Source organism: Pseudophryne corroboree (genome assembly GCF_028390025.1).
Source record: "Pseudophryne corroboree isolate aPseCor3 chromosome 3 unlocalized genomic scaffold, aPseCor3.hap2 SUPER_3_unloc_5, whole genome shotgun sequence".
Taxonomy (NCBI): domain Eukaryota; kingdom Metazoa; phylum Chordata; class Amphibia; order Anura; family Myobatrachidae; genus Pseudophryne; species Pseudophryne corroboree.
The window spans coordinates 2,955,710-2,978,487 of NW_026967541.1; the positions used below are offsets into that span (position 1 = coordinate 2,955,710).

General features: G+C 44.5%; 1 protein-coding gene across 1 annotated transcript in view; it reads left to right on the forward strand.

Annotated features, from left to right (window-relative positions):
- The first annotated feature begins 7,081 nt into the window (after nt 1-7,081).
- LOC134984374 (zinc finger protein 260-like) overlaps nt 7,082-22,778 on the forward strand; it is a 207,638-nt gene continuing 191,941 nt past the window's right edge. Inside the window, exons 1-2 of the mRNA XM_063949971.1 lie at nt 7,082-7,174; nt 7,272-7,626. Coding sequence (XP_063806041.1) covers nt 7,341-7,626 — 286 coding nt within the window. The 5' untranslated portion in view covers nt 7,082-7,174; nt 7,272-7,340. The remainder of the gene's footprint in view (nt 7,175-7,271; nt 7,627-22,778) is intronic.

Genomic DNA, 22,778 nt, shown 5'->3' on the forward strand with positions numbered 1-22,778 from the left:
ACGTCACTATAATGGTGTAAGATGTGAAATACCCGCTAGGAGGGCGCCACACGTATAACGACGGCCATCTGCTGTAGAGACACCGGGCTGTATTATATAATGCCAGTATCAGAAGAGACTGACGTCATGTATGTAACAAGAGTTTCTGCAGCAGCTGTGCCTTGCGTTTACTATTATTCTATAGGGAACCTATTATTTTGTATACGTGCCGGCAGCCGGGCTGTTACTGAGCCCCATGCTGTGTGCAGATGTGGGGAATACCAGGTAGGCGCTCTATCCAAATGATGCAACCAAAACATAAAAACAATATAAACAGTAATATAGAGCAAAACATATACTAATGGGTGTTACCCTGAGGTATACGATATCTCTGGTATAAATGATATACACAATGAGTATACACAAAGGTATCACTGATAAAATCAATGTAAAAGGAAAACGCTGATCCTTCTACATAGGAGACTCTCAGAGGTTTTGTCAGTCTCTTATAGTAAATGAGCAGCGCACAGTGTGAGTGAGAAGAAATCCTCCAGCTCTTGGAAAGCTGCCCGGTGTGCGGAGAAACGCGTTGAGGGCACAGAGAGAGGGATTGCTGATACCTATAGTGCCCACAGAAGAAGATACAACCTCCAATAGCTGATGGTTCACCAATTGCCGGCAAATGTGAAATGAACATCGTGGAGAGACTGCACCATCTGTTCCTCCCTATTCCGGGTAAGTCCAGACACTGTGCTGCTGATACAAACCTTACCCGTGCTGGGAGTACGAGACAGCGGCTCTGCGCATCCACATTGCACCGCACGACAGGGAACAACTTATAGCAGACCGCGCCGCCCGCAGCTTCTTCACCCGGGCAAAGGGTGATACGGAGCGGGTCTGCAGTATCAACTTTGTGTCGCAAGGACTACCAACACTGGTGCAGTGACTACTGACCACCATCACATCTATACACATATAACTCACTTTGTTGTTACACCGGAACTAAGCGGATGGACAATTACCATATAACGGTCATTCTGGTTCAGGACACATTCCTGTATGGACCATATCAGCTGCAGGATTTCTTCTCACTCACACTGTGCGCTGCTAATTTACTATAAGAGACTGACAAAACCTCTGAGAGTCTCCTATGTAGAAGGATCAGCGTTTTCCTTTTACATTGATCTTATCAGTGATACCTTTGTGTATACTCATTGTGTATATTATATATACCAGAGATATCATATACCTCAGGGTAACACCCATTAGTATATGTTTTGGTCTATATTACTGTTTATATTGTTTTTATTTTCTTGTGTGTAATAAACAGTGTTTTTCATTATTTTTTGGCTGCATCATTTGGATAGAGCGCCTACCTGGTATCCCCACATTTGTCTCTGTTTGAGGAGGCCGGCTACCCCTCTCCAGGTGGCTGCTAATCCTAAGGTGTATTCCATCACAGACCTGCCTAGCGCCAACAAACCTTGAGTTTTCATGCTGTGTGCGCTGCCAACATCTGCACCCATGCAGCAAGTAGGGGAGGGCAGCATCTAGAAGCAGGCGCAGAGAGAGCGGCACTTACTCCTCCAGGGGCCTTCCTCGCTCATCCGCCTCAGGGGGTTCCCAGCAGCTCATCCTTCCTAGGCTGCAGAGGGTGTGGGTAGGAGGCAGGGGGCTGCGGGTCTAGCATGGCAGGAGCATCTGGTATGGGAGGGCCGGGTTATAGCCTGCAGGCAGCTGGCACTGTACCCCGCTCGTGGCTGCTGCTGCTGACCCCGTCCGAGCCCCATCTCATGTTACTCCATGCAGCTGCTCCTCTGTCTGTCTCCGGCCGCCTTCCCCCTGCCTGTCTCCGGCCGCCTTCCCCCTGCCTGTCTCCAGCCGCCTTCCCCCTGCCTGTCTCCAGCCTCCTTTCCCCTGCCTGTCTCCAGCCGCCTTCCCCCTGCTTGTCTTCTGCCGCCTTCCCCCTGCTTGTCTTCTGCCGCCTTCCCCCTGCCTGTCTCCAGCCGCCTTCCCCCTGCCTGTCTCCAGCCGCCTTCCCCCTGCCTGTCTCCAGCCGCCTTCCCCCTGCCTGTCTCCAGCCGCCTTCCCCCTGCCTGTCTCCAGCCGCCTTCCCCCTGCCTGTCTCCTGCCGCCTTCCCCCTGCCTGTCTCCTGCCACCCTCTGTCTCCTGCCGCCTTTTCCCTGCCTGTCTCCTGCCGCCTTTCCCCTGCCTGTCTCCTGCCGCCTTTCCCCTGCCTGTCTCCTGTCACCTTTCCCCTGTCTGTCTCTTGCCGCCTTTCCCCTGTCTGTCTCCTGCCGCCTTTCCCCTGTCTGTCTCCTGCCGCCTTTCCCCTGTCTGTCTCCTGCCACCTTTCCCCTGTCTGTCTCCTGCCGCCTTTGCCCTGGCGCCTTTCCACTGTCAGTCTCCTGCTGCCTTTCCCCTGTCTGTCTCGTGACACCTTTCCCCTGTCTGCCGCCTTTCCCCTGCCTGTCTCCTGCCACCCCCTGCCTGTCTCCTGCAACCACCCACCCTACAGCCCCACGCCTGTCTACTGCCACCCTCACCCTGCCGCCCCCGTGCCTGTCTCCAGCCGCCTTTCCCCTGCCTGTCTCCGGCCGCATTTTCCCTGCCTGGCTCCGTCCGCATTCCCCCTGCCTGTCTAAGGCCGCCTTTCCCCTGCCTGTCTCCGGCCGCCTGTCTTCTGCCACCCCCTGCCTGTGTCCTGCCACCCCATGCCTGTGTCCTGCCGCCTTTCCCCTGCCTGTCACCTGCCACCCCCTTACCTGTCTCCTGCCACCTTTGCTACACCATCGGCTTTTCCAGGAGACCCTGTCCCTACTCAGTGTCCTGAACATCAGCTCATTGTGACTCCACCCACAATAGCGCTACACTCTAGATCAGGCCCACTATGCAGTACAGCCTTATGGGGCTGGGTCACAGGAACCTCGGAGACACTGACCAGGACTCTATGGCTGTGGGGAAATAGGAGACTGAATGACCACTCTATTCCATATTTACTATGTTACATGTTTAATATGTTTTATGTATTATATTTATTCCAGGAACTCCAGCTGTGAGGAACGGAGTCTTTATTACACATCACATGTTCTGTATTCTCTCTGATTCACAAAGGATGGACAAGGACAGGAGTCACAGGACTGAGAGGATAATAAATATCACCCTGGAGATCATCTACCTGCTGACTGGGGAGGTGAGTGGATCTGGGAGCGTCACAGTGACCTTATATCTATAATAATACAGGGACATGACTGGGGAGGTGAGAGGATCTGAGAGCATCACTGTGACCTTATATCTATAGTAATAATACAGGGACATGACTGGGGAGGTGAGAGGATCTGGCAATGTCACAGTGATATCACTTATATCTATAGTAATAATACAGGGACGTGACTGGGGAGGTGAGAGGATCTGAGAGCATCACTGTGACCTTATATCTATAGTAATAATACATCGACATGACTGGGGAGGTCAGAGGATCTGGTTGCGCCACAGTGACCTTATATCGATAGTAATAATACAGGTACTTGACTGGAGAGGTGAGTGGATCTGGGAATGTCACAGTGATATCACTTATATCTATAGTAATAATACAGGGACATGACTGGGGAGGTGTGGGGATCTGGGAGCATCACTGTGACATCACTTATATTTATAGTGATAATACAGGGACATGCCTGGGGAGGTGAGGGGATCTGGGAGAGTCACAGTGACCTTATATCTATAGTAATAATACAGGGACATGACTGGGAAATTGAGGGGATCTGAAAGTGTCACAGTGACATCACATCTATCTATAGTAATAATACAGGGACATTACTGGGGAGGTGAGTGGATCTGGGAACATCACAGTGACTTCACTTATATCTATAGTAGTAATACAGGGACGTGACTGGATAGGTGAGGGGATCTGGGAGCCTCACTGTGACATCACCTATATCTATAGTAATAATACAGGTATATTACTGGGGAGGTGATGGAATCTGGGAGCGTCACAGTTACCTCACTTATATCTATAGTAATAATACAGGGACGTGACTGGGAAGGTGAGGGGATCTGGGAGCGTCACAGTGACATCAGTTAAATCTATAGTAATAATACAGGGACATGACTGGGGAGGTGAGGGGATCTGGAATCGCCACTGTGACGTCCCTTATATCTATAATGATACAGGGACATGACTGGGGAGGTAAGGGGATCTGGGACCGGCACAGTGACATCCGTTAAATCTATAGAAATAATACAGGAACATGACTGGGGAGGTGAGGGGATCTGGAAGAGTCACTGTGATGTCACTTATATCTATAGTAATGATACAGGGACATGACTGGGGACATAAGGGTATCTGGTAGAGTCACTGTGATGTCACTTATATCTATAGTAATGATACAGGGACATGACTGGGGAAGTGAGGGGATCTGGGAGCGTCACTTTGACATAAAATATCTATAGTAATAATACAGGGACATGACTGGGGAGGTGAGGGGATCTGAGAGTGTCACAATAGCATCACTTATAGCTATAGTAATAATACAGGGACATGACTGAGGAGGTGAGGGATCTGGGAGTGTTAAAATGACCACATATCTATAGTAATAATACAGGGACATGAATGGGGAGGTGAAAGGATCTGAGAGCCTCACTGTGACGTCACTTATATTTATAATAATAATACAGGGACATGACTGGGGAGGTGAGGGGATCTGGGAGTGTCACAGTGACATCACTTATATCTATAGTAATAATACAGGGACATGACTGGGAAGGTGAGGGAATATGGTAGCGTCACAGTGACATCACATATATCTATAGGACTAATACAGGAACATGACTGGGGAAGTGAGGGGATCTGGGAGCATCACAGTAACATCACTAATATCTGTAGTTATAATACAGGGACAAGACTGGGGAGGTGATGGAATCTAGGAGTGTCACAGTGACCTCTCTTATATCTATAGAAATGATACAGAGACATGACTGGGGAGGTAAGGGGATCTGGCAGCGGCACAGTGATGTCACTTAAATCTATAGAAATAAAACAGGGACATGACTGGGGAGGTGAGGGGATTTTGGGAGCGTCACAGTGATGTCATTTATATCTATAGTAATAATACAGGGACATGACTGGGGAGGTGAGGGGATCTGGGAGTGTCACAGTGACATCACTTATATCCATAGTAATAATACAGAGACATGACTGGGAAGGTATAGGGATCTGGGAGTGGAATAGTGACATCACTTATATCTATAGTAATAATACAAGGATATGACTGGGGAGGTGAGGGAATCTGGGTGCGGCACAGTGACGTTTCTCATATCTATACTAATAATACAGGGGCATGACTGGGTAGTAGAGGGGATCTGGGAGCTGCGCAATGATGTCACATATCTATAGTAATAATACAAGGACATGACTGGGGAGGTAAGGGGATCTGGGAGTGTCACAGTGACATCACTTATATCCATAGTAATAATACAGGTACATGACTGGGGAGGTGAGGGAATCTGGGAGCGACATTGTGAAGTCACATATCTATAGTTATAATAATATGACATGACTGGGGAGGTAAGGGGATCTGGGAGCGTCACAGTGACCTCACTTAGATCTATAGTAATAATTCAGAGACATGACTGGGGAGGTGAGGTTATCTGGGAGCGTCACCGTGATATCACTTATATCTATTGTTTTAATACCGGGACATAACTGGGGAGGTGAGGGGATCTGGGAGTGTCACAGTGACATCACTTATATCCATAGTAATAATACATGGACATGACTGGGGAGGTGAGGGAATCGGAGGGTCACAGTGACATCACTCATAGCAATAATAATAATACAGGGACATGACTGGGGACATGAGGGTATCTGGGAGCATCACAGTGACATCACATATTTATAGTAATAATACAGGGACATGACTGGGGAGGTGAGGGGATCTGGGAGCATCACAGTGACATCACATATCTATTGTAATAATACAGGGACATGACTGGGGAGGTAAGTGGGTCTGGGAGTGTATATATTGATATTTGATGTCTCCTCCATTACACAGGATTACACAGTAGTGAAGAAGTCATCCAATGAGTGTGAGAAACTCGGCAGCCATCCCCGTGTGTCAGGAGGACTGAGTAGAACCCAGAGCCCCATCCCAGTGCCTCCACCTCACTTACTGACACATGAGAGACACAATGACCAGAAGATCCTGGAACTCACCAACAAGATCATTCAGCTGCTGACTGGAGAGGTGACTGCTGGGAATGGGACATTATACAGTTACACCAGGGGCTGTGTCTGGGTGATGACTGGAGAGGTGACTGCTGGGAATGGGACATTATATACAGTAACACCAGGGGACGTGTCTCGGTGGTGACTGGAGAGGTGACTGCTGGGAATGGGGCATTATACAGTAACACCGGGGGATGTGTCTGGGTGATGACTGGAGAGGTGACTGCTGGGAATGGGGCATTATACAGTAACACCAGGGGACGTGTCTCGGTGGTGACTGGAGAGGTGACTGCTTGGAATAGGGCATTAAACAGTAACACCAGGGGATGTGTCTGGTGATAACTGGAGAGGTGACTGCTGGGAAAGGGAAATTATATAGTAACACCAGGGGACGTGTCTGGGTGATGACTGGAGAGGTGACTGCTGGGAAAGGGAAATTATACAGTAACACCAGGGGACGTGTCTGGGTGATGACTGGAGAGGTGACTGCTGGGAATGGAGCATTATACAGTAACACCAGGGGACGTGTCTGGGTGATGACTGGAGAGGTGACTGCTGGGAATGGGACATTATACAGTAACACCAGGGGATGTGTTTGGGTGATGACTGTATCACTGTGTGTGTCAGGTGCCTATAAGGTGTCAGGATGTCACTGTCTATGTCTCCATGCAGGAGGGGGAGTATATAGAGGAACACAGGGGTCTGTACAAGGACGTGATGATGGAGAATCACCGGCCCCTCACATCACTGGGTAAGAGGAGACTGTCATGTATTGTACAGGGGAGAGCAGGTATGGGGGCCCCCTATATACATACATCATCTGATAATCACATATATACACTGTACTCAGTCACTGTGTGTCTCCTACAGATGGACCCAGTAACAGAGATACCCCAGAGAGATGTCCCCGTCCTCTGTATTCCCAGGATTGTACAGAGGAGAATCACAGGATCCCACAGGAGGATCAGGTAGGTGGGATTTAGGGTCTCCCCAATATACCAAAGTGACTGTCACTATATTTGTGTAGAAGAGCTGTGTGTCATTATATTTGTCTTGTTTACATAGGGTGAAGCCCAATTAAATAATATTAAAATCAAAGATACAGAGGGAGAAGAAGAGACGTATGTGACTGATATGAAGGCAGAAGATATAGAGGGAGAAGAAGAGACGTATGTGACTGCTATAAAGGCAGAAGATATAGAGGGAGAACAAGACACGTATGTGACTGATATAAAGGCAGAAGATATAGAGGGAGAAGAAGAGACGTATGTGACTGATATAAAGGCAGAAGATATAGAGGGAGAAGAAGAGACGTATGTGACTGATATGAAGGCAGAAGATATAGAGGGAGAAGAAGAGACGTATGTGAGGGGGGATCAGCAGTGTAAGGAAGAGGAGATCCCTACAGATATCAGCACAGGTGAGTTGTAAACATTTATTACAGAAAAGAGTCACATATTCTCCTTCCTCAGTCACTACAGCAATCTCTTATCCTACACCCTCCTCTGTCAGTACAGACTAATGAGGAATATGTATTTTCACAGTGCGGAGTCAGGAGCCATCACCTCTATTATACTCTCTGCTCTCCACCTCACATCATGTCACTGTGTGTTACCAGCCCAGAGATCTGACCAGTCTTCTCCCCACACTCTCCAGTGTATCTCATACATCAGGATCCATCAGCCCCTATTATACTCCTGCTCTCCACCTTACATCATGTCACTGTGTGTTACCAGCCCAGAGATCTGACCAGTCTCCTCCCCACACTCTCTGGTGTATCTCATACATCAGGAGCCATCAGCCTCTATTATACTCCTGCTCTCCCCCCTCACATCATGTCGCTGTGTGTTACCAGCCCAGAGATCTGACCAGTCTCCTCCCCACACTCTCTGGTGTATCTCATACATCAGGAGCCATCAGCTCCTATTATACTCCTGCTCTCCCCCTCACATCATGTCACTGTGTGTTACCAGCCCAGAGATCTGACCAGTCTCCTCCCCACACTCTCTGGTGTATCTCATACATCAGGAGCCATCAGCCCCTATTATACTCCTGCTCTCCCCCTCACATCATGTCACTGTGTGTTACCAGCCCAGAGATCTGACCAGTCTCCTCCCCACACTCTCTGGTGTATCTCATACATCAGGAGCCATCAGCTCCTATTATACTCCTGCTCTCCCCCTCACATCATGTCACTGTGTGTTACCAGCCCAGAGATCTGACCAGTCTCCTCCCCACACTCTCTGGTGTATCTCATACATCAGGAGCCATCAGCCCCTATTATACTCCTGCTCTCCCACTCACATCATGTCACTGTGTGTTACCAGCATAGAGATCTGACTCTATAGGGTCTCCCTATACCTGTGATGCGCTGTGTGTGGGTTGGCTCCAATCTCTGTGTCTCTCTCAGTGTCTCTAGTAGTCCCGCATGATCTCAGTGTTACCTAAATGTATGCACAGGTGATGTTATATTACTACACAGCCCATGTCAGCTCTAGTAATCCCACATGATCTCTCAGTGTTACCTAAATGTATGCACAGGCGATGTTATATTACTGCACAGCCCATGTCACCTCTGGTAATCCCACATGATCTCAGTGTTACCTAAATGTATGCACAGGCGATGTTATATTACTGCACAGCCCATGTCACCTCTAGTAATCCCACATGATCTCATTGTTACCTAAATGTATGCACAGGCGATGTTATATTACTGCACAGCCCATGTCACCTCTAGTAATCCCACATGATCTCAGTGTTACCTAAATGTATGCACAGGTGATGTTATATTACTGCACAGCCCATGTCACCTCTAGTAATCCCACATGATCTCAGTGTTACCTAAATGTATGCACAGGCGATGTTATATTACTGCACAGCCCATGTCACCTCTAGTAATCCCACATAATCTCTCAGTGTTATCTAAATGTATGCACAGGCGATGTTATATTACTGCACAGCCCATATCACCTCTAGTAATCCCACATGATCTCTGTGTTATCTAAATGTATGCACAGGCGATGTTATATTACTGCACAGCCCATGTCACTTCTAGTAATCCTACATGATCTCTCAGTGTTACCTAAATGTATGCACATTCGATGTTATATTACTGCACAGCCCATGTCACCTCTAGTAATCCCACATGATCTCTGTGTTACCTAAATGTATGCACAGGCGATGTTATATTACTGCACAGCCCATGTCACCTCTAGTAATCCCACATGATCTCAGTGTTACCTAAATGCATGCACAGGCGATGTTATATTACTGCACAGCCCATGTCACCTCTAGTAATCCCACATGATCTCTCAGTGTTACCTAAATGTATGCACAGGCGATGTTATATTACTGCACAGCCCATGTCATCTCTAGTAATCCCACATGTTCTCTCAGTGTTACCTAAATGTATGCACAGGCGATGTTATATTACTGCACAGCCCATGTCATCTCTAGTAATCCCACATGATCTCTCAGTGTTACCTAAATGTATGCACAGGAGATGTTATATTACTGCACAGCCCATGTCATCTCTAGTAATACCACATGATCTCAATGTTACCTAAATGTATGCACAGGCGATGTTATATTACTGCACAGCCCATGTCACCTCTAGTAATCCCACATGACCTCAGTGTTATCTAAATGTATGCACAGGCGATGTTATATTACTGCACAGCCCATGTCATCTCTAGTAATCCCACATGATCTCAGTGTTACCTAAATGTATGCACAGGCGATGTTATATTACTGCACAACCCTGGCCACCTCCAGTAATCCCACATGATCTCAATGTTACCTAAATGTATGCACAGGTGATGTTATATTACTACACAGCCCATGTCACCTCTAGTAATCCCACATGATCTCTCAGTGTTACCTAAATGTATGCACAGGCGATGTTATATTACTGCACAGCCCATGTCACCTCTAGTAATACCACATGATCTCAGTGTTACCTAGATGTATGCACAGGCGATGTTATATTACTGCACAGCCCATGTCACCTCTAGTAATCCCACATAATCTCTCAGTGTTATCTAAATGTATGCACAGGCGATGTTATATTACTGCACAGCCCATGTCACCTCTAGTAATCCCACATGATCTCAGTGTTACCTAGATGTATGCACAGGCGATGTTATATTAGTGCACAGCCCATGTCACCTCTAGTAATCCCACATAATCTCTCAGTGTTATCTAAATGTATGCACAGGAGATGTTATATTACTGCACAGCCCATGTCACCTCTAGTAGTCCACATGATCTTTCAGTGTTACCTAAATGTATGCACAGGCGATGTTGTATTACTGCACAGTCCATGTAACCTCTAGTAATCCCACATGATCTCTCAGTGTTACCTAAATGTATGCACAGGCGATGTTATATTACTGCATAGCCCATGTCACCTCTAGAAATCCCACATGATCTCTCAGTGTTATCTAAATGTATGCACAGGCGATGTTATATTACTGCACAGCCCATATCACCTCTAGTAATCCCACATGAGCTCTGTGTTATCTAAATGTATGCACAGGCGATGTTATATTACTGCACAGCCCATATCACCTCTAGTAATCCCACATGATCTCTGTGTTATCTAAATGTATGCACAGGCAATGTTATATTACTGCACAGCCCATGTCACCTCTAGTAATCCCACATGATCTCTCAGTGTTACCTAAATGTATGCACAGGCGATGTTATATTACTGCACAGTCCATTTCACCACTAGTAATCTCACATGGTCTCTCAGTGTTACCTAAATGTATGCACAGGCAATGTTATATTACTGCACAGCCCATGTCACCTCTAGAAATCCCACATGATCTCTCAGTTTTACCTAAATGTATGCACAGGCGATGTTATATTACTGCACAGCCCATGTCAACTCTAGTAATCCCACATGATCTCTCAGTGTTACCTAAATGTATGCACAGGCGATGTTATATTACTACACAGCCCATGTCATCTCTAGTAATCCCACATGATCTCTCAGTGTTACCTAAGTGTATGCACAGGCGATGTTATATTACTGCACAGCCCATGTCATCTCTAGTAATCCGACATGATCTCAGTGTTACCTAAATGTATGCACAGGCGATGTTATATTACTGCACAGCCCATGTCACCTCTAGTAATCCCACATGATCTCTCAGTGTTATCTAAATGTATGCACAGGCGATGTTATATTACTGCACAGCCCATGTCACCTCTAGTAATCCCACATGATCTCAGCGTTACCTAGATGTATGCACAGGTGATGTTATATTACTGCACAGCCCATGTCACCTCCAGTAATCCCACATGGTCTCTCAGTGTTACCTAAATGTATGCACAGGCGATGTTATATTACTGCACAGCCCATTTCACCTCTAGTAATCCCACATGATCTCTGTGTTATCTAAATGTATGCACAGGCGATGTTATATTACTGCACAGCCCATGTCACCTCTAGTAGTCCCACATGATCTCTCAGTGTTACCTAAATGTATGCACAGGTGTTGTTATATTACTGCACAGCCCATGTCACCTCTAGTAATCCCACATGATCTCTCAGTGTTATCTAAATGTATGCACAGGCGATGTTATATTACTGCACAGCCCATGTCGCCTCTAGTAATCCCACATGATCTCTCAGTGTTATCTAAATGTATGCACAGGCGATGTTATATTACTGCACAGCCCATGTCACCTCTAGTAATCCTACATGATCTCTCAGTGTTACCTAAATGTATGCACAGGCGATGTTATATTACTGCACAGCCCATGTCACCTCTAGTAATCCCACATGGTCTCTCAGTGTTACCTAAATGTATGCACAGGCGATGTTATATTACTGCACAGCCCATGTCACCTCTAGTAATACCATATGATCTCTCAGTGTTATCTAAATGTATGCACAGGCGATGTTATATTACTGCACAGTCCATGTCACCTCTAGTAATCCCACATGATCTCAGTGTTACCTAAATGTATGCACATGGCAATGTTATATTACTGCACAGCCCATGTCACCTCTAGTAATCCCACATGATCTCAGTGTTACCTAAATGTATGCACAGGCGATGTTATATTACTGCACAGCCCATGTCACCTCTAGTAATCCCACATGATCTCAGTGTTACCTAAATGTATGCTCAGGCGATGTTATATTACTGCAGAGCCCATGTCACCTCTAGTAATCCCACATGAACTCAGTGTTACCTAAATGTATGCACAGGCGATGTTATATTACTGCACAGCCCATGTCACCTCTAATAATCCCACATGATCTGTCAGTGTTAACTAAATTTATGCACAGGCGATGTTATATTACTGCACAGCCCATGTCACCTCTAGTAATCCCACATGTTCTCTCAGTGTTACCTAAATGTATGCACAGGCGATGCTATATTACTACACAGCCCATGTCACCTCTAGTAATCCCACATGATCTCAGTGATACCTAAATGTATGCACAGGCGATGTTATATTACTGCACAGCCCGTGTCACCTCTAGTAATACCACATGATCTCTCAGTGTTACCTAAATGTATACACAGGCGATGTTATATTACTGCACAGCCCATGTCACCTCTAGTAATCCCACATGATCTCAGTGTTATCTAAATGTATGCACAGGTGATGTTATACTACACAGCCCATGTCACCTCTAGTAATCCCACATGATCTCTCAGTGTTACCTAAATGTATGCACAGGCGATGTTATATTACTGCACAGCCCATGTCACCTCTGGTAATCCCACATGATCTCAGTGTTACCTAAATGTATGCACATGCAATGTTATATTACTGCACAGCCCATGTCACCTCTGGTAATACCACATGATCTCAGTGTTACCTAAATGTATGCACAGGCTATGTTATATTACTGCATAGCCCATGTCACCTCTAGTAATTCCACATGATCTCAGTGTTACCTAAATGTATGCAAAGGCGATGTTATATTACTAGACAGCCCATGTCACCTCTAGTAATCCCACATGATATCTCAATGTTACCCAAATGTATGCACAGGTGATGTTATATTACTGCACAGCCCATGTCACCTCTAGTAATCCCACATGATCTCTCGGTGTTACCTAAATGTATGCACAGGTGATGTTATATTACTACACAGCCCATGTCACCTCTAGTAATCCCACATGTTCTCTCAGTGTTACCTAAATGTATACACAGGCGATGTTATATTACTACACAGCCCATGTCATCTCTAGTAATCCCACATGATCTCTCAGTGTTACCTAAATGTATGCACAGGCGATGTTATATTACTGCACAGCCCATGTCACCTCTAGTAATCCCACATGTTCTCTCAGTGTTACCTAAATGTATACACAGGCGATGTTATATTACTACACAGCCCATGTCACCTCTAGTAATCCCACATGATCTCAGTGATACCTAAATGTATGCACAGGCGATGTTATATTACTGCACAGCCCATGTCACCTCTAGTAATACCACATGATCTCTCAGTGTTACCTAAATGTATACACAGGCGATGTTATATTACTGCACAGCCCATGTCACCTCTAGTAATCCCACATGATCTCCGTGTTACCTAAATGTATGCACAGGTGATGTTATATTACTGCACAGCCCATTTCACCTCTAGTAATCCCACATGATCTCTGTGTTATCTAAATGTATGCACAGGCGATGTTATATTACTGCACAGCCCATGTCACCTCTAGTAGTCCCACATGATCTCTCAGTGTTACCTAAATGTATGCACAGGTGATGTTATATTACTGCACAGCCCATGTCACCTCTAGTAATCCCACATGATCTCAGTGTTACCTAAATGTATGCACAGGCGATGTTATATTACTGCACAGCCCATTTCACCTCTAGTAATCCCACATGATCTCTGTGTTATCTAAATGTATGCACAGGCGATGTTATATTACTGCACAGCCCATGTCACCTCTAGTAGTCCCACATGATCTCTGTGTTATCTAAATGTATGCACAGGCGATGTTATATTACTGCACAGCCCATGTCACCTCTAGTAATCACACATGATCTCTGTGTTATCTAAATGTATGCACAGGCGATGTTGTATTACTGCACAGTCCATGTCACCTCTAGTAATCCCACATGATCTCTCAGTGTTACCTAAATGTATGCACAGGCGATGTTATATTACTGCACAGCCCATGTCACCTCTAGTAATTCCACATGATCTCAGTGTTACCTAAATGTATGCACAGGCGATGTTATATTACTGCACAGCCCATGTCACCTCTAGTAATACCACATGATCTCTCAGTGTTATCTAAATGTATGCACAGGCGATGTTATATTACTAGACAGCCCATGTCACCTCTAGTGATCCCACATGATCTCTGTGTTATCTAAATGTATACACAGGCGATGTTATATTACTGCACAGCCCATATCACCTCTAGTAATCCCACATGATCTCTGTGTTACCTAAATGTATGCACAGGCGATGTTATATTACTGCACAGCCCATGTCACCTCTAGTAATCCCACATGATCTCTCAGTGTTACCTAAATGTATGCACAGGCGATGTTATATTACTGCACAGTCCATGTCACCACTAGTAATCTCACATGGTCTCTCAGTGTTACCTAAGTGTATGCACAGGCGATGTTATATTACTGCACAGCCCATGTCATCTCTAGTAATCCGACATGATCTCAGTGTTACCTAAATGTATGCACAGGCGATGTTATATTACTGCACAGCCCATGTCACCTCTAGTAATCCCACATGATCTCTCAGTGTTACCTAAATGTATGCACAGGTGATGTTATATTACTGCACAGCCCATGTCACCTCTAGTAATCCCACATGATCTCTCAGTGTTATCTAAATGTATGCACAGGCGATGTTATATTACTGCACAGCCCATGTCACCTCTAGTAATCCCACATGATCTCAGTGTTACCTAGATGTATGCACAGGTGGTGTTATATTACTGCACAGCCCATGTCACCTCCAGTAATCCCACATGGTCTCTCAGTGTTACCTAAATGTATGCACAGGCGATGTTATATTACTGCACAGCCCATTTCACCTCTAGTAATCCCACATGATCTCTGTATTATCTAAATGTATGCACAGGCGATGTTATATTACTGCACAACCCATGTCACCTCTAGTAGTCCCACATGATCTCTCAGTGTTACCTAAATGTATGCATAGGTGATGTTATATTACTGCACAGCCCATGTCACCTCTAGTAATCCCACATGATCTCTCAGTGTTATCTAAATGTATGCACAGGCGATGTTATATTACTGCACAGCCCATGTCGCCTCTAGTAATCCCACATGATCTCTCAGTGTTATCTAAATGTATGCACAGGCGATGTTATATTACTGCACAGCCCATGTCACCTCTAGTAATCCTACATGATCTCTCAGTGTTACCTAAATGTATGCACAGGCGATGTTATATTACTGCACAGTCCATGTCACCTCTAGTAATCCCACATGGTCTCTCAGTGTTACCTAAATGTATGCACAGGCGATGTTATATTACTGCACAGCCCATGTCACCTCTAGTAATACCACATGATCTCTCAGTGTTATCTAAATGTATGCACAGGCGATGTTATATTACTGCACAGCCCATATCACCTCTAGTTATCCCACATGATCTCAGTGTAACCTAAATGTATGCACATGTGATGTTATATTACTGCACAGCCCATTTCACCTCTAGTAATCCCACATGATCTCTGTGTTATCTAAATGTATGCACAGGCGATGTTATATTACTGCACTGCCCATGTCACCTCTAGTAATCCCACATGATCTCTGTGTTATCTAAATGTATGCACATGCGATGTTATATTACTGCACAGCCCATATCACCTCTAGTAATCCCACATAATCTCTCAGTGTTACCTAAATGTATGCACAGGCGATGTTATATTACTGCACAGCCCATGTCACCTCTGGTAATACCACATGATCTCAGTGTTACCTAAATGTATGCACAGGCGATGTTATATTACTGCACAGTCCATGTCACCTCTAGTAATCCCACATGTTCTCTCAGTGTTACCTAAATGTATGCACATGGCAATGTTATATTACTGCACAGCCCATGTCACCTCTAGTAATCCCACATGATCTCAGTGTTACCTAAATGTATGCACAGGCGATGTTATATTACTGCACAGCCCATGTCACCTCTAGTAATCCCACATGATCTCAGTGTTACCTAAATGTATGCTCAGGCGATGTTATATTACTGCAGAGCCCATGTCACCTCTAGTAATCCCACATGAACTCAGTGTTAACTAAATGTATGCACAGGCGATGTTATATTACTGCACAGCCCATGTCACCTCTAATAATCCCACATGATCTGTCAGTGTTAACTAAATTTATGCACAGGCGATGTTATATTACTGCACAGCCCATGTCACCTCTAGTAATCCCATATGTTCTCTCAGTGTTACCTAAATGTATGCACAGGTGATGTTATATTACTGCACAGCCCATGTCACCTCTAGTAATCCCACATGATCTCAGTGTTATCTAAATGTATGCACAGGTGATGTTATACTACACAGCCCATGTCACCTCTAGTAATCCCACATGATCTCTCAGTGTTACCTAAATGTATGCACAGGCGATGTTATATTACTGCACAGCCCATGTCACCTCTGGTAATCCCACATGATCTCAGTGTTACCTAAATGTATGCACATGCGATGTTATATTACTGCACAGCCCATGTCACCTCTGGTAATACCACATGATCTCAGTGTTACCTAAATGTATGCACAGGCTATGTTATATTACTGCATAGCCCATGTCACCTCTAGTAATCCCACATGATCTCAGTGTTACCTAAATGTATGCAGAGGCGATGTTATATTACTAGACAGCCCATGTCACCTCTAGTAATCCCACATGATATCTCAATGTTACCCAAATGTATGCACAGGTGATGTTATATTACTGCACAGCCCATGTCACCTCTGGTAATCCCACATGATCTCAGTGTTACCTAAATGTATGCACATGCGATGTTATATTACTGCACAGCCCATGTCACCTCTGGTAATACCACATGATCTCAGTGTTACCTAAATGTATGCACAGGCTATGTTATATTACTGCATAGCCCATGTCACCTCTAGTAATCCCACATGATCTCAGTGTTACCTAAATGTATGCACAGGCGATGTTATATTACTGCACAGCCCATGTCACCTCTAGTAATCCCACATGATCTCAGTGTTACCTAAATGTATGCTCAGGCGATGTTATATTACTGCAGAGCCCATGTCACCTCTAATAATCCCACATGATCTCAGTGATACCTAAATGTATGCACAGGCGATGTTATATTACTGCACAGCCCGTGTCACCTCTAGTAATACCACATGATCTCTCAGTGTTACCTAAATGTATACACAGGCGATGTTATATTACTGCACAGCCCATGTCACCTCTAGTAATCCCACATGATCTCAGTGTTACCTAAATGTATGCACAGGTGATGTTATATTACTGCACAGCCCATGTCACCTCTAGTAATCCCACATGATCTCAGTGTTATCTAAATGTATGCACAGGTGATGTTATACTACACAGCCCATGTCACCTCTAGTAATCCCACATGATCTCTCAGTGTTACCTAAATGTATGCACAGGCGATGTTATATTACTGCACAGCCCATGTCACCTCTGGTAATCCCACATGATCTCAGTGTTACCTAAATGTATGCACATGCGATGTTATATTACTGCACAGCCCATGTCACCTCTGGTAATACCACATGATCTCAGTGTTACCTAAATGTATGCACAGGCTATATTATATTACTGCATAGCCCATGTCACCTCTAGTAATCCCACATGATCTCAGTGTTACCTAAATGTATGCACAGGCGATGTTATATTACTGCACAGCCCATGTCACCTCTAGTAATCCCACCTTTTCTCTCAGTGTTACCTAAATGTATGCACAGGCGATGTTATATTACTACACAGCCCATGTCACCTCTAGTAATCCCACATGATCTCAGTGATACCTAAATGTATGCACAGGCGATGTTATATTACTGCACAGCCCATGTCACCTCTAGTAATACCACATGATCTCTCAGTGTTACCTAAATGTATACACAGGCGATGTTATATTACTGCACAGCCCATGTCACCTCTAGTAATCCCACATGATCTCAGTGTTACCTAAATGTATGCACAGGTGATGTTATATTACTGCACAGCCCATGTCACCTCTAGTAATCCCACATGATCTCAGTGTTATCTAAATGTATGCACAGGTGATGTTATAATACTACACAGCCCATGTCACCTCTTGTAATCCCACATGATCTCTCAGTGTTACCTAAATGTATGCACATGCGATGTTATATTACTGCACAGCCCATGGCACCTCTGGTAATACCACATGATCTCAGTGTTACCTAAATGTATGCACATGCGATGTTATATTACTACACAGCCCATGTCACCTCTAGTAATCCCACATGATATCTCAATGTTACCAAAATGTATGCACAGGTGATGTTATATTACTGCACAGCCCATGTCACCTCTAGTAATCCCACATGATCTCTCGGTGTTTCCTAAATGTATGCACAGGCGATGTTATATTACTACACAGCCCATGTCAGTTCTAGTAATCCCACATGATCTCTCAGTGTTACCTAAATGTATGCACAGGCGATGTTATATTACTACACAGCCCATGTCAGTTCTAGTAATCCCACATGATCTCTCAGTGTTACCTAAATGTATGCACAGGCGATGTTATATTACTACACAGCCCATGTCACCTCTAGTAATCCCACATGATCTCTGTGTTACCTAAATGTATGCACAGGCGATGTTATATTACTGCACAGCCCATGTCACCTCTAGTAATCCCACATAATCTCAGTGTTACCTAAATGTATGCACAGGCGATGTTATATTACTGCACAGCCCATGTCACCTCTAGTAATCCCACCTGTTCTCTGTGTTACCTAAATGTATGCACAGGCGATGTTATATTACTGCACAGCCCCTGTAACCTCTAGTAATCCCACATGGTCTCTCAGTGTTACCTAAATGTATGCACAGGCGATGTTATATTACTGCACAGCCCATGTCACCTCTAGTAATCCCACATGATCTCTCAGTGTTACCTAAATGTATGCACAGGCGATGTTATATTACTGCACAGCCCATGTCACCTCTAGTAATCCCACATGATCTCTCAGTGTTACCTAAATGTATGCACAGGCTATGTTATATTACTGCACAGCCCACGTCACCTCTAGTAATCCCACATGATCTCTCAGTGTTACCTAAATGTATGCACAGGCGATGTTATATTACTGCACAGCCCATGTCACTTCTAGTAATCCTACATGATCTCTCAGTGTTACCTAAATGTATGCACAGGCGATGTTATATTAATGCACAGCTCATGTCACCTCTAGTAATCCCACATGATCTCTCAGTGTTACCTAAATGTATGCACAGGCAATGTTATATTACTGCACAGCCCATGTCACCTCTAGTAATCCCACATGATCTCATTGTTACCTAAATGTATGCACAGGCGATGTTATATTACTGCACAGCCCATGTCACCTCTAGTAATCCCACATGATCTCAGTGTTATCTAAATGTATGCACAGGTGATGTTATATTACTACACAGCCCATGTCACCTCTAGTAATCCCACATGATCTCTCAGTGTTACCTAAATGTATGCACAGGCGATGTTATATTACTGCACAGCCCATGTCACCTCTAGTAATCCCACATGATCTCTCAGTGTTACCTAAATGTATGCACAGGCGATGTTATATTACTACACAGCCCATGTCATCTCTAGTAATCCCACATGATCTCTCAGTGTTACCTAAATGTATGCACAGGCGATGTTATATTACTGCACAGCCCATGTCATCTCTAGTAATCCGACATGATCTCAGTGTTACCTAAATGTATGCACAGGCGATGTTATATTACTGCACAGCCCATGTCACCTCTAGTAATCCCACATGATCTCTCAGTGTTATCTAAATGTATGCACAGGCAATGTTATATTACTGCACAGCCCATGTCACCTCTAGTAATCCCACATGATCTCAGTGTTACCTAGATGTATGCACAGGTGATGTTATATTACTGCACAGCCCATGTCACCTCTAGTAATCCCACATGGTCTCTCAGTGTTACCTAAATGTATGCACAGGCGATGTTATATTACTGCACAACCCATTTCACCTCTAGTAATCCCACATGATCTCTGTGTTATCTAAATGTATGCACAGGCGATGTTATATTACTGCACAGCCCATGTCACATCTAGTAGTCCCACATGATCTCTCAGTGTTACCTAAATGTATGCACAGGTGATATTATATTACTGCACAGCCCATGTCACCTCTAGTAATCCCACATGATCTCTCAGTGTTATCTAAATGTATGCACAGGCGATGTTATATTACTGCACAGCCCATGTCGCCTCTAGTAATCCCACATGATCTCTCAGTGTTATCTAAATGTATGCACAGGCGATGTTATATTACTGCACAGCCCATGTCACCTCTAGTAATCCTACATGATCTCTCAGTGTTACCTAAATGTATGCACAGGCGATGTTATATTACTGCACAGTCCATGTCACCTCTAGTAATCCCACATGGTCTCTCAGTGTTACCTATATGTATGCACAGGCGATGTTATATTAATGCACAGCCCATGTCACCTCTAGTAATACCACATGATCTCTCAGTGTTATCTAAATGTATGCACAGGCGATGTTATATTACTGCACAGCCCATGTCACCTCTAGTAATCCCACATGATCTCTGTGTTATCTAAATGTATGCACAGGCGATGTTATATTACTGCACAGCCCATGTCACCTCTAGTAATCCCACATAATCTCTCAGTGTTACCTAAATGTATGCACAGGCGATGTTATATTACTGCACAGCCCATGTCACCTCTGGTAATACCACATGATCTCAGTGTTACCTTAATGTATGCACAGGCGATGTTATATTACTGCACAGTCCATGTCACCTCTAGTAATCCCACATGTTCTCTCAGTGTTACATAAATGTATGCACATGGCAATGTTATATTACTGCACAGCCCATGTCACCTCTAGTAATCCCACATGATCTCAGTGTTACCTAAATGTATGCACAGGCGATGTTATATTACTGCACAGCCCATGTCACCTCTAGTAATCCCACATGATCTCAGTGTTATCTAAATGTATGCACAGGCGATGTTATATTACTGCACAGCCCATGTCACCTCTAGTAATCCCACCTGTTCTCTGTGTTACCTAAATGTATGCACAGGCGATGTTATATTACTGCACAGCCCCTGTAACCTCTAGTAATCCCACATGGTCTCAGTGTTACCTAAATGTATGCACAGGCGATGTTATATTACTGCACAGCCCATGTCACCTCTAATAATCCCACATGATCTGTCAGTGTTAACTAAATTTATGCACAGGCGATGTTATATTACTGCACAGCCCATGTCACCTCTAGTAATCCCACATGATCTCAGTGTTACCTAAATGTATGCACAGGTGATGTTATATTACTGCACAGCCCATGTCACCTCTAGTAATCCCACATGATCTCAGTGTTATCTAAATGTATGCACAGGCGATGTTATATTACTGCACAGCCCATGTCACCTCTGGTAATCCCACATGATCTCAGTGTTACCTAAATGTATGCACAGGTGATGTTATATTACTGCACAGCCCATGTCACCTCTAGTAATCTCACATGATCTCAGTGTTATCTAAATGTATGCACAGGCGATGTTATATTACTGCACAGCCCATGTCACCTCTGGTAATCCCACATGATCTCAGTGTTACCTAAATGTATGCACATGCGATGTTATATTACTGCACAGCCCATGTCACCTCTGGTAATACCACATGATCTCAGTGTTACCTAAATGTATGCAAAGGCGATGTTATATTACTACACAGCCCATGTCACCTCTAGTAATCCCACATGATATCTCAATGTTACCCAAATGTATGCACAGGTGATGTTATATGACTGCACAGCCCATGTCACCTCTAGTAATCCCACATGATCTCTCGGTGTTACCGAATTGTATGCACAGGCGATGTTATATTACTACACAGCCCATGTCAGCTCTAGTAATCCCACATGATCTCTCAGTGTTACCTAAATGTATGCACAGGCGATGTTATATTATTACACAGCCCATGTCACCTCTAGTAATCCCACATGATCTCAGTGTTACCTAAATGTATGCACAGGCGATGTTATATTACTGCACAGCCCATGTCACCTCTAGTAATCCCACATGATCTCAGTGTTACCTAAATGTATGCTCAGGCGATGTTATATTACTGCACAGCCCATGTCACCTCTAGTAATCCCACATGATCTCAGTGTTACCTAAATGTATGCACAGGCGATGTTATATTACTGCACAGCCCATATCACCTCTAATAGTCCCACATGATCTGTCAGTGTTACCTAAATTTATGCACAGCCGATGTTATATTACTGCACAGCCCATGTCACCTCTAGT